The sequence below is a fragment of the Phascolarctos cinereus genome, unplaced genomic scaffold (genome assembly GCF_003287225.1).
Source record: "Phascolarctos cinereus isolate Bilbo 61053 unplaced genomic scaffold, phaCin_HiC Scaffold_7;HRSCAF=346, whole genome shotgun sequence".
In the NCBI taxonomy this organism is placed as follows: domain Eukaryota; kingdom Metazoa; phylum Chordata; class Mammalia; order Diprotodontia; family Phascolarctidae; genus Phascolarctos; species Phascolarctos cinereus.
This window is the reverse complement of record NW_027556180.1, coordinates 1,060,233-1,072,528: the sequence shown is the minus strand read 5'-3', so window position 1 is coordinate 1,072,528 and position 12,296 is coordinate 1,060,233. Positions and strand designations below refer to the sequence as shown.

Here is a 12,296-nt window from a genome sequence, read left to right as displayed (position 1 = left end):
CTGGCAGCCTGGGGAAAGGCCCACCCACCAGACGAGGGGGGCTGGGGCCCCATGGCCCAGGGGTAGGACACTTCCTATTTATTGTAGGATAGGGGCTGGGGGAGCTGCTGATCAACGACTGGGGAGGAAGCTCCCCAGCCCCCACCTCCCAGCCCTGACACAAGAATCCCCTTTGTGTTACTATCCATTCTGCATGTTAGGTCTGCCTTCTTTCTCTTCCTCTTCCTCTTCTTTTCTGTCCTCTCCCCCACCCCTCTCCTCCTCCTTCTTCCTCTTCTTCCCCTCCTTTTCCTCCTCTTCCCCCTCCCCCTCCTCCTCTTCTTCTTCCTCCTCCTCCTCCCCTCCTCCTCCTCCTCCTTTCTAATTGCTCAACTTGATTTTTAAAAAGGAAGCAAGCTGGGCCCTTTTTGTTTCATTGAAAACCAGTTGCTTTTAGCATATCTAAAAATATCCACATATATCCAAAGCATGAGGTTTGGGGTCCCCTAGCAGACTGAGAGTCCTGGGGGCAGGGCTCCCCTACCCCGACTTCCAGAGGCCATCTGGCTCTTCTGTCTGCTGGCTCTGGCAAGAGCCCTGGAGTTTCTCCATACCCTGCCCTCAGGTGGGAGGGACTCTGAGGTCTTTCTCCCAGTTCTCTTTTTCAGGGACCACCTACACAGAAGCCTAACACATGGTAGGGACAACATCCTTGTCACCTTGGCCAGAGAGGCCCGGCCTGGGGGGAGTTCTGCTCAGCAATTGTGACCCTCTCCCTACTCCCCTGTCCTCCACACTGCCAGAGCACCCCCATTTCGTAATTCCCTTTACAATAATGGGGGATCCCTTTAGCCCTTGTAAATGCCAGGCGGGATGGCTAAATCTTTTTATTTGTTTTCTTTTCTTTTTCTCTTAATTTTATATTTTTCTTCATTACATGTAAAAATGTAACATTCATTTTTTTTTTTTAAATTCTGAGTTTCAAATTCTTTCCTTCCTTCTTCCCTTCCCTCTTCCTTGGGATTCAGACCTAGCAGTGGTATTGCTGGGTCAAAGGGGTATGCACAGTTCAATTGCCCTTTGCCCTTTGGCTACAGTTCTAAATTGTCTTCCAGGATGGTTGGACCAACTCGCAGCTCCACCAATGCATCAGTGTCTCTATTTTTCCACATCCCCTCCAGAACTTGTCATTTTCTGTTTCTATCATGTTAGCCAGTGTGATAAGGTGTGAGTGTACTTCAGAGTTGTTTTAATTTGCATTTCTCTAATCAGTAGTGATTTACAGCATTTTTTCATATGACTACAAACAGCTTTGATTTCTTCTTCTGAAAACTGTCTGTTCACATCCTTTGAAAATTGGGGAATGACTTGTATTCTTATAAATTTGACTCAGTCCTCTATATATTTGAGAAATGAGGCCTTGCTGCACAAATTTCCCATTTCCTGCTTTCCTTCTAATCTTGGCTGCATTGGGATTTGATGTGCAACAACTTTAACGTAATCAAAATTATCCATTTTACACCTTGTAATGTTCTGTCTTTTCTTTGGTCCTAAATTCTTCCCATAGATCTGACTATTCTATGATCCCCTAATTTGCTTGGGATATCACCTTTTTATGTCTAAATCATGAGCCCATTTAGACTTCATTTTGGTATGTGGTGGGAGATGTTGGTCTATTCCTAGTTTCTGCCAGACTGTGTCCCAGTTTTCCCAGCAGTTTCTGTCAGATAGTGAATTCTTGTCCTCAAAGTGGGGGTCATTGGGTTTATCAAACACTAGTTTACTATGGTCATTGACTACTGTGTCTTGGGTACCTAACCTATTCCACTGATCTGCCACTCTGTTTCTTAGACAGGACCAGATTGTTTTAATGATTATGGCTTTGTAATACAGTTTGAGATCTGGTACCACTAGACCATCTTCCTTTGCTTTTTTTTATATTCTTGACCTTTTCTTCTTCTAGATAAATTTTGTTAGGTATTTTTTCTAGCTCTATAAAATAATTTTTTGGTAGTTTGATGGGTATGGCACTGAAGAAACAAATTGATTTGGGTAGAATTGTCATTCTTATCATATTGGCTTGGCCTATCCATGAGCAGTTAATATTTCTCCAGTTGTTTAGTTGTCTTTATTTGTGTGAAAAATGTTTTACTCCTGGGTTTGTCTTGGCAGACTGAATCCCAAGTATTTTATGGAAAGTTCAATTTAAAAAAAAATTTATTTAGTATTTTATTTTCTCCAATTACACGTAAAACAATTTTTTAACCTTTGTTTTTAAAATTCTCTCCCTCCCTCCCCACTGCCCTCATTAAGAAGGCAATTTAATATAGGTTATACATGTATAGTTATACAAAACATATTTTCATTTTAGTCACGTAGTAAAAGAAAATATAGATTAAAAAAACAAAAATAAAGTAAGAAAAAGTCTGCTTCAATATTTATTTAGGCAATGTCAGTTCTTTCTCTTGAGGAGGATGGCACTTTTCATCATGAGTGCTTTGGGATTGTCTTGGATCACTGTATTGCTGGGAAAAGCTGAGTCATTCGCAGATCATCATACGAGATTTCTGTTACTGCGTACAATGTTCTCCTGGTCCTGCTCAGTTCCCTTTGTATTGGTTCATGAAAGTCTCCCCGGGTTTTTCTGAGAGCATCCTGCTAGTCATTTCTTACAGCACAATAACATTCCATCATAATCACATACCAGAAAAGAGCTGCTATAGATATTTTGTACATGTGGATCCTTGTCCTTCCTTTGTTTTTTCATCTCTTTGGGGATACAGAACTAGTGTTGGTGTTGCCAGGTTAGAGGGTGTGCATGGATGATGCCTCAAACAAGAACGATCCACTGCTGAGCCTCGTCCTCCCTGATTCCGAGGAGCAGGGCTCTACTCCTCTGCTTGAGGCAGGTTTTCTGATTTCTCTGATTTTCTTGCGCTGCCTGAGGTAGCAGCCCGGTATTTCCTCTTAAAAAAGCCACACTGCAAAGTCCACCATCACAAAAAAAGCAGGGAAAGCAGCGTCAAAGACAAGAGGCACCCATCAGCAAAGGGGATCCTGATATTTGGGGGAGACCCCGGGGACACATACGTGTGTATGTGCGTGTATATCTGGCCCACAGTGGGTCAGCATATCTTGCTCTGAACCTCTCAGGCCGTGCCCACTACACCAGGCGCCACTGTCTGAGGGGACCCAACTCACTGCCTCCTCCCATTGAAAGTGTGGCTCTTTGGGAGCAGGGCCTGTGGGTTCCAAGGATTTGTGAGAAGCTTGGGGTCTCACAGCTTGGAGCCCATTTTCCCACAGAAAAATTGGTGGGAGATGGGGGAGAGAAGGGTCTGGGTCAGGCCAAAGAAAATCATTTGGCACCCACAGATGGCCGCTAGTGTGTGGCCCTGGTTAGTGGGCTGACTTCCATTCTGGCGCAGGGCCAAGGTGGAGCCCAAACCAACTTATCTTGGCCTTCTTACTGCACCCCTCCCCCACCCTGGCCCAGCACCCTTCTCCCAGCCAAGCCTCCCTGTTCCTACCAAGGACTTGCCCATTTGTTGTCTCCTCCCTGGTAGCCAATAGGGTCCAGAATGATGTGGAACACCCAATTTGAAAGGCGTTTATTTCGTTAGGTTCCCAAGTGGACAGTGGCGTGGTTCCCAGGCAGACTCACATCTTCTCTGCCACCATGAAAATAACTCTCCCTTGGCTTTTACACCTGCCTGGCTACCCCCCATCAAAAAGTTGCCAGTCCCACAGGGCCACCATTCCTCCAGTCCTGATTGACTTAAACAAATTCCCACTAATGTGAGAAGAATCATTCAGAATTCTAGCAGACCCTTCCGAGTCCCTTGAGGGCAGGGGCTGTCCTCAGTATGGCACCTGGCACGGCTTGACATTTAACAAATGCTTAATGATTGGGCCAGGGCCAAGGCCCTCATCCCCCTCCTGCCCAACAGCCACAGCCTGCACCCTCCCAAGGGGACACACCTTCCAAAGAACGGCAATAATTCCAACCAGCAGCAGAACTCCACCAGCACTACTTCCTAGAATGATGGGCAAGGTGCGGAAGCCGGGAGCCTTCAGCAGAATAATGGTGATCTGGAAGAGAGCCAACCAGCCACTAGGTAACCCCAAGGGGAAGAACATCACACCCTTCTCCAGAATTTCTCCAGAAGTTCGAGGGCACTAGGGGGCGCTGCAGTGGAGAGGGCACAGGCTCTGTGGGACCCCGGGCGAGTCACTGAACCTGCCTCAGTTTCCTCATCTGTAAAATGGGCATAATAACAGCCCCTCCCTCCCAGGACTGTTGTGAGGATTCCATGAGATAATATTTGTAAAGGAAACATTTGCAACCCTTATGTTGCTATATCAATGTGGGCTGTTCATGCTTTATAAAACAGGGTAAGAGACACTCGAATGAATGCTCCCCTACTCTCTCTTACAGGCATTGGCACAAGTTCTTCCCAATCCCACAGTCCCTGTGTTTCTGGTCTTCACTGTCCAAAAGGGATGTTTCACAGATGGACTCTGCTGCCTTCCAAGGCAGTGAGTCACCTGTCCAGGGAGGTACCCAAGCAGGGTCTGCAGCATCACCTCTTGCTCTCAGTTCAATTAAATACCACCTGAGCTTCCTTTGGACTTGAAGGATTCTGCCTGGCTTTGAGTTTCTGCATCAAAAAGATGCTCTGAGAAATGATGGGCACACTTCAAGGCCAGTCCACAAATATGTATGGAGGTAAGTTGTACTAAGGACCTCCAGTACGTTCAGCAGTGGCCATTGGCTTTCTGCCCTACTGGCTTTTCCCCACACCACGGCCATCCCCTCAGAGAGGCCTCAAATGACCCGTGGGATTTAACGGAGGCCTTCCTACAGCCAGAGCCACACTCCGCTGCAGCCCTATTGGCCAGAGAAAGTCCACAAGACATAAGACAAACTGTTTTCAGACGCTCCCGATACTTTCCAAACCTAATTCCATTTCATTTTCATGGGAGCTGAGGAAGGGCACCTTAACAGGCCAGCCAGGGTCCAACTCCCAGCCTGCGAGGCACCATCGATGACCTCCCAGGGGGCGAGAGGGACATTTCCTAGAAAGGTCAAGAGAAGGTGCCTCTTTCCCTTCACCCTGGGTTCTGCCCTGGCAGGTGGAGACCTTGCGAAAGAAGACGGGGGGGGGGGGGGGGGGGAGACACACTCTTCTATGGCCTTTTTGGTCCACCCAGCGCTTTCGTTAGGAATCTCATGGGAGTGCACAGGAGTCCAAACGCCCCCTAACAACCTGGTGCAAATCGGCCTCTCCCAGCCGTTTCCTCTTAGGCAGGTCCTCAGTCCCTCCAGCCCCCCAGGCTCCCTCTGGCCCCTTACCGAGCTCCAGAGGCTGCCTGGACCCTGGCTCTCGTACACCTCTCCGTCGAAGGAGATCACAGCGGGGATGCACAGCTTCGACAGGGCCCCCGGCAGCTGCGGAGGGGAAAGGGGGATCAGGCAGGTGGGGGGCCGCCTCGCCCCGCTCTGCTCCCCTCCTGAAGGCCCCTCCCTGTCTTACCTGTGGGGTCAGCTCCGCCCCCAGACACACTTTGGAGGGAACAGAGGACAGCGTGCAGCGCAGCCGCAGCCACTGCAGGTCCTGGCCAGGGAGAGGACAGATTGGCCGTCTGAGGAGGGACAGCCAAGGGCACACACCAAGACCCCTGGCCCTTGCGGGCTGGGGATTTCCCCCAAGTCCCAGTCAGGGATGGGAGGCCATGCTACAGGGGCGGGGCATCTTGGGCCCACACTCACTCACCGGAGCCTCGGCGGGCCCTTCTGGGCAGCGGGCCTTGCATCCTAGTTCCCTGATGCACTTCGAACCGGCCTGGTAAGCGGGGAGGGGGGGAAGAGGAGAAGGTGCCTTAGTTCACCCAGCCTCTGGCTCCGCCCCTACACTGCTAAAGGCCGGCTCCGGCGCAAGCCTATTGGAGGTAGTGAGCGGGAAGCCCGCTTTCCCTACGCATGCGCACAGGCGTGTGGGCGGGAAGTGAGCGGGGCCCTCCTGTCAGTGCCTGCCAATCCAAGACCCTCGGCTGCGGAGAGGGGGCGGGCACAGCGGCCTCTGGGGCGGCCCTAGGATTACGCATGCGCAAATGCGGCGCGAGCACGGCGGGCGGGAGATTCGGAGTCCGGAAGCAGAGCCCCGGGCGCCTCAGCAGCATTTGGGGCAGGAGCAAGCGCGCCCCCGTGCGCTTGCGCGTGAGCGTCAGGCCCTGGTTGTGGCCGTTGGGTTTGCTCCAGGCGTTGGGCGGGCGCGATGGCGGCGTCCCGGGCCCCGCGGCCCCAGGCCCGGCTGCTCCGAACCTATGGTGGCCTAGGCGGGGGGCGGCGGCGGGTCCCAGGGCGCGGGGCGCGAGCCCGGGTGGCGGCCGCGCCCTGGTTCTCCCCGGCCCGCGAGCGCCGGCGCCTCTTCTCCAGCAGCAGCAGCGGCCTGAGCGCCGGCAGCCCCGGCGGCGAGCCCGGCAGCGGCGGCGGCAGCAGCAGCAGCAGCAGCCCCTCCTCGGCCCCGGACTCGGACCCAGACTTTGAGCCGGGCCCTGCGCGCGGCTCCCCGGGGGCGGCCCCGCGGGGGCTGCGGCAGCGTCTGCGGACACGGGCAAACGAGACCCCCGCGTGGGCGGGCGGGACCCCGGTGCGGCCGAAGGTGCCTCGCGTGGACGTGGAGGAAGAGGAGGGGGAGGGGGAGGAGGAGGAGGAGGAGGAGGAGGAGGAGGCGGCGGCGGCCAAGGAGAACCGGCCGCACCGCCATGTGACCGAGCGCTCCTGGAGGCTCCGGGCTCGGGGCCAGAGGCCCGGTCCCCCCCTCTGCAGCACCCCAGGCCCACACCCGGAGCCGCCCCCATCCCCTGCGGCCGCCCTCTCCCCCAGCCTCAGCACCCCCGCGGTCCCCCGCAGCTGCCTGGCCCGAAGCATCCTGGCCAGCCTCAGCCCCGTCCGCAACCTGAGCCCTGGCCTGGGCCTCACCACCGAGGAGCCCCAACCCGTGGCTGGGGACAGCTTGGCCACCAGCACTTCCCTCTTCAGCCCCGCCCCGGAGCCCCCCGAGGAGCCCCGCATGAGACCCCGCAAGAAGGCGGCCAAGCTGGCCCTGGCCACCCCAGGCCTCCCACTGGACAAGGAGCGGCCCCCCAGGGCCCTCCCCCAGAGCACAGCCAGGAAGGCATGCATCAGCGGCTTCAGCTCCTCCCGCTGGAAGAGGAGCCAGCCCCCCCAGGCGGGGCCCACCAGCAAGGCCGGCCGCCCCTTGGGCCAGAAGCACCCGAGAGCCGCAGAGGGGGCATGGAGCTGGGCCCAGAGGCGGGCTTCGCTGTCCTTCCACAAGAAGAAGATCGTGGCAGAGTTGCAGCCCCACGGCACTCCCTGCAGCTCCCTGCTCCTAGACTCGTTTGGACCCCCGAGCGGCACCTCCTGGCAGACCTCCTCCATGTACATGCTGACCCCCAACAAGTCCCTGCCCACGGAGGAGATGGTGCTGTCGGACGCCGAGAAGGTTTACCGAGAATGCCAGCAGGAAGGGCCGCTGCCCTTTGGCCACTACCTATCTCCTGACCGAATCAAAAGCTGTGAAAAGATTGGGGAGGGCGTGTTTGGGGAAGTGTTCCGCACCATTGTGGAAAACCACACGATGGCCTGGAAAGTCATTGCCATCGAGGGGGAGGAGCTTGTGAATGGAAGCCCGCAAAAAACCTTCGGGGAAATCCTGCCCGAGATCATCATCTCCAAGGAGCTGAGCCTTCTGTCCGAGGAGGCCCCCAACCACACGGAGGGCTTCATCGGCTTGTATGGAGTGCGCTGCGTGCAGGGCCCCTACCCCAACATGCTGCTTCAGGCCTGGGACGCCTTCCGCAGCCTCCGAGGCTCGGAGAATGAGCGGCCAGACTACTTTGGCCAGGAGCAGCTCTACGTGGTGCTGGAGTTCGAGTTTGGGGGTGTGGACCTGGAGCACATGAGGAAGCAGCTGTCCTCCGTGGCCACCGCCAAAAGCCTGCTGCACCAAGTCACGGCTGCCCTGGCCGTGGCTGAGGCGGCCCTCCACTTTGAGCATCGGGACCTGCACTGGGGCAACGTGCTGGTGAAGAGAACTAGTGCCAAGGAGCTGGGCTACACGCTAAATGGGCAGGCGGGCACCATCGCCACCCATGGCATCCACGTCAACATCATCGACTACACGCTGTCCCGGCTGGAGAAGGACGGCCTGGTGGTCTTCTGTGACATCTCCCAGGAGCGTGAGCTCTTTCAGGGCCAAGGGGACTACCAGTTTGAAATCTACAGGCTCATGAAAAAGAGGGCCCGCAATCGCTGGGCCCACTACCACCCCTACAGCAACGTGCTGTGGCTCCACTACCTGGCGGACAAGGTCCTTAAGGAGATGGTCTTTAAGAAGAAAGTCAGCACGGCACCCATGCGCCACGTGAGGCAGCAGATCCAGGCCTTCTATGAGTCTGTGCTGGGCTTCGACTCAGCCACAGAGCTGCTGCAGAGCCATAGCCTGTTCCGGTGACTGGCCCTGCCCTGCCTGCTGGCTTAGCGGGACCCCTGGATATTTTGCTAAGCTACAAAAGTGTCTGAGTATAACTTGGTCTTTGAAAAGCACTTGCTATGTGCAGTTTTCAGGTCACCCCAAACTGAAAACGCTAAACTCTTTGATGGATCCACTCTATAAATGAATATTTCCTGTGCTTTCAGTCTTGGTGTTTGAGGTTTTCAGGGGGCCTAAACCCAGAGGAGCAGATTAGCATGAGTAGGTGAGGAAAGAGGGTAGCCTAGGGCTCCAGCCAGGTGGGGAGGGGTGGTGTCATGCCAGTGACTGCAGCCCAAAGCTGGGGGAAGGCTGATGCTGAAGGGCTGGGAAAGAGAGAGGGTAGGGCAGGGATCGAAAGGAAGAATGTGGGAGGGAGAGAGTCCCTATAGGGCCAGGAGATGGGGGAGGGGGACAAGAGACCCCCAGGTCAGTTCCACTGTTAGCCACCCTGGAAAGCCCAAAGGGGACAGAACTCCCTCCAGAGGTGCCCTCGATTTCTTCAGGGGGGAAGAAAACGGTGCGCTGCTTCCCTAGTGGACGATACTGGGCGTCCTGAGCACCTGTTGACTTTTTCCTTGGTTTTCCTGAGTGTCTTGCCCCTGTTCTAGCATAAGGAAGATCCCAAATCAAGAGTGCCCTGTACAGCGTCGAGGTACCTGTGTGGCTGTTATGTTCTTCACTTTTATGATTTCATGGCTTTGCATTTTTGTTGGAACACAGACCTCTAATACAAACTCGGCTCCAAAGGGATTTTCCCCATGAATCTACAAAGGGAACAGAACAGAAGTCAGCCCCTTGGGTATAACCATGAGGCAGGCAAATTCAGTCCCTGGATACCTACATTAAACTGGAGTTCTTTGTGCTCTGAAAGGCCTTGGCTGGTGGTCATGTACGTCACTAGGGGTCTGCAGGTGAGAGGCCACAAATGAGCTGAGCTGGGTCCAGGGACCCTTGAGGAGGAGAGGGAGTAGGGTCAAACGGGTCAGGACATGGGGGACAGGGGATCCGAAGGGGATATAAATTAGAGTGGCCTTGTAAATTAGCTGTTGGCCACAACAGGAGGCAGGAGGAGAGACTTCGAACAGTCCTGGGGACCAGGTAGAATGTTGGCCCTTGGGGGAGACTTAATCAGTTGTGGTAGCTTCAGCTTGCCGCCATGGCCCCTATCCCCCAGGGAAGCCACAGCCCCACTTACTTATGGAGAGCTACGGCAAAGCGGTACTTGATCTGAAACTCCTGTGTCTCCTTCACGGGGGGCTGACCGTTGGCGCTAAAGAAGGAAAGGATAGGCAGTCTGCTTCTTGGCAGTGGCTTCCTGCTGGGTCCTTCCCACAGAGTCCAAGAGGAGGGCATGGGCTAAGTGATGGCTGAGCGGGCTGCCCCTTAAATGTTCCAGGTGGTAACAATGGATGCCCCTTCCTCTTCTTGACTATTTTAGGCCCACCCACCCACCTTTGGGAGCAGATCCCAAGGGGCTGAGGGGGGGGTGGAGGAGAAGGGGCACCAGAAGCAGCAGCCTTGTCTTCACAGTCAAACCCTTTAAGGAGGTTCTAAAAAGCCCAGAGAGCCTGTAGGGACATAGGGACCTTTACAAAGGCCTGCTGGCTGCAAGCTCCCTCTGGAGGCCAGGGGGTGTAACTGCTCAGTTCAGGACCACCAGGGCCTGCCTGTTTCTTCTAGGGAGCTGCCCAGAGTCCTTGGAGTTAGGGAAGAGAAAACTGGCTTCTGACATCAAAGCAAAGCATTGCTGTCATTTAGCTATCAGCGCCGTAGGAAAGCCAAGTGATGTAATTAGTACTTTCTTGGTTTTGAGTCGATTCAGTGTGAACCTAACTCTTAGTGACCCCACCGGGAGTTTTGTCGGCAGGGATACTGGAGTCACTTGCCATTTCCTTCTCCGGCTTATTCTGCAGATGAGGGCACTGAGGCAAACATGGTGAAGTGACTTGCCCAGGTTCACATAGCTAGTGAGAGTCTGAGGCTGGATTTGAACTCAGGTCCTCCTGACTCCAGGCTCTGCACTCTAACCACCTCACCCCTAGCTGCCCAGTTAATACTTACTTGGTGACATTAATGGTAATTTCTGCTGTTTCACCGGGAAATTTTTTTTCGTGTAGTTGCCAAGTTATTGAAAAGTTAACCTGTTTTAAAGGAGAGATAACACATGAACACCTCTCTAAATCAACAAAAAACGTTTGGCCCTGTGAGGGATGTTGGCTTGGACCCTGTTCAGGGCTTGCCTGCTCCCAATGGCAAGCATGGGTTAGGACAGTTGAGATTGGGGTTTAGTTTCTGAGTGGGTCTTGGGCAGCCTGGGGATGGTGAAGGTAGAAATGATAAACCTGGGAGGCGAGGGAGCTGGCATGCACCAGTGAACTTACATGTGACCTCTCGAATACAGAGTGGCCAATCTTACAGATGATGGCTAGGACAGGTGTGGCAGGTGTGGGATCCAGGCACTGTATGGGGGGTGACAAGGGCTGCAGACACACAAGGCGGCACAGTTTATCAGAAGGGAAGGAACCCTGGCGCTCTGGGTAAACTAGCAGTGTTCACATTCACATGGCATTCAGCCTCTTCCAAACCCACTAAACATCAGGCCCACATGCCTCTGTGTTTTCCACAAGATCAGCTCGTGGCCTGACCTCCCTTGCTGTGGATGAAGCCAGGCTGGCTCCTGGCAATCGCTGCTTCCTTTTCTAGTTGGTCACTAACCATCCCTTTAAGAACCGTCTAGGGGGCAGCTAGGTGGTGCAGTGGATAAAGCTTCAGCTTTGGAGTCGGGAGGACCCGAGTTCAAATCCGGCCTCAGACACTTGACACAACTAGCTGTGTGACCTTGGGCAAGTCACTTAACCCTGATTGCCTCAACACCCCCCCCCCCGAAAAAATAGAATCTTCTAAAATGTCAGCAATGGAAGTTAAGGTTGTTGATGTATAGTTTGCAGGCTCCCTTCTCTTTGGGGACCTTAATGTTAAGCACCTGGGCTCACCTGTTGGATTCTCTTCAGCTGTAGGTTTGGAGGGTGCATCAAAATCATTCTGGTCATGTAGGAGTCTTCCCCGGCGTTGGCAAGATGAATGTTTATCGTCACTTCCCTTGTGACCCCCACCACTACTTTCTTCCTGCACGAGATATTTGGATGGGTATATACAGTGGGCCATACTCTCAGCTGCTGCATCATGTTGGTGCCTGTTAAGCTTGTCCATTCAGACCCCTGAATCTCTGTCAGACAAGCTGCTCTTCAGCTACACCTCCCTCATCTTGTACTTGGGAAGCTGATTATTTTTGATTGAAGTGTGAGACCACATTCATCCCTATTGGATTTCATCTTTCTGGATGTGGCCCAAGGTTAGAAATCTGCCACAATCCCTTTGCCCTGAATCCCATCTGGTCATGTCCATGCCATTAACCTGTCAATCTCTGACATCACTTCCTTCGTTCCACTCACATGGCTTCGTCCTTGCCCAAACCTTGCTCTTCTCTCACCTGGACCATTACAATGATGTTCTTAATGCACAGTTTGGACCATTCCCCTGCTCAGCAAAGGTCAGTGGCTTCCTGTTGATTGCCATTAGGAGCAATTACAAACCCCACTGATTGGCACTTAGATCCTTTCTCCACGTGGCTCTCAATGAACTTTTTAGCCTTCTACTAGCCATTATCCTCCTTCTGACATTAGTCCAGCCAGACTGGCCTGGCTGTTTCTCACACAACATTTGCTCTCTTGTCCCTGTGGCTCAGTACAGGCTGTGCCATGTCCCTGGCATGTA

General features: G+C 53.7%; 2 protein-coding genes across 8 annotated transcripts in view; one reads left to right on the top strand and one right to left on the bottom strand.

The window, feature by feature from the left end:
* Positions 1-2,178: 2,178 nt before the first annotated feature.
* ITGAE (integrin subunit alpha E) overlaps positions 2,179-12,296 on the bottom strand; it is a 52,433-nt gene continuing 42,315 nt past the window's right edge. For 3 of the 7 annotated variants that reach the window (XM_020964671.2, XM_078147498.1, XM_078147502.1), the window contains 11 exons: positions 11,516-11,648; positions 10,904-11,002; positions 10,584-10,663; positions 9,718-9,792; positions 9,364-9,472; positions 9,179-9,286; positions 5,757-5,825; positions 5,517-5,597; positions 5,336-5,431; positions 3,961-4,071; positions 2,179-2,960 (listed from right to left, as the gene is read on the bottom strand). In XM_020964671.2, the coding sequence (XP_020820330.1) occupies positions 2,868-2,960; positions 3,961-4,071; positions 5,336-5,431; positions 5,517-5,597; positions 5,757-5,825; positions 9,179-9,286; positions 9,364-9,472; positions 9,718-9,792; positions 10,584-10,663; positions 10,904-11,002; positions 11,516-11,648 (1,054 nt within the window). In that variant the 3' untranslated portion in view covers positions 2,179-2,867. Of the gene's footprint in view, positions 2,961-3,960; positions 4,072-5,335; positions 5,432-5,516; positions 5,598-5,756; positions 5,826-9,178; positions 9,473-9,717; positions 9,793-10,583; positions 10,664-10,903; positions 11,003-11,515; positions 11,649-12,296 lie in introns of those variants that run through there. The other 4 variants (XM_078147499.1, XM_078147500.1, XM_078147501.1 and 1 more) reach the window with 4 other exon arrangements.
* Positions 6,131-8,679, top strand: HASPIN (histone H3 associated protein kinase). Its single transcript, XM_020964680.2, has one exon. It carries the CDS (start codon positions 6,258-6,260, stop codon positions 8,499-8,501), a length of 2,244 nt encoding a protein of 747 aa, XP_020820339.1. The 5' UTR covers positions 6,131-6,257; the 3' UTR covers positions 8,502-8,679.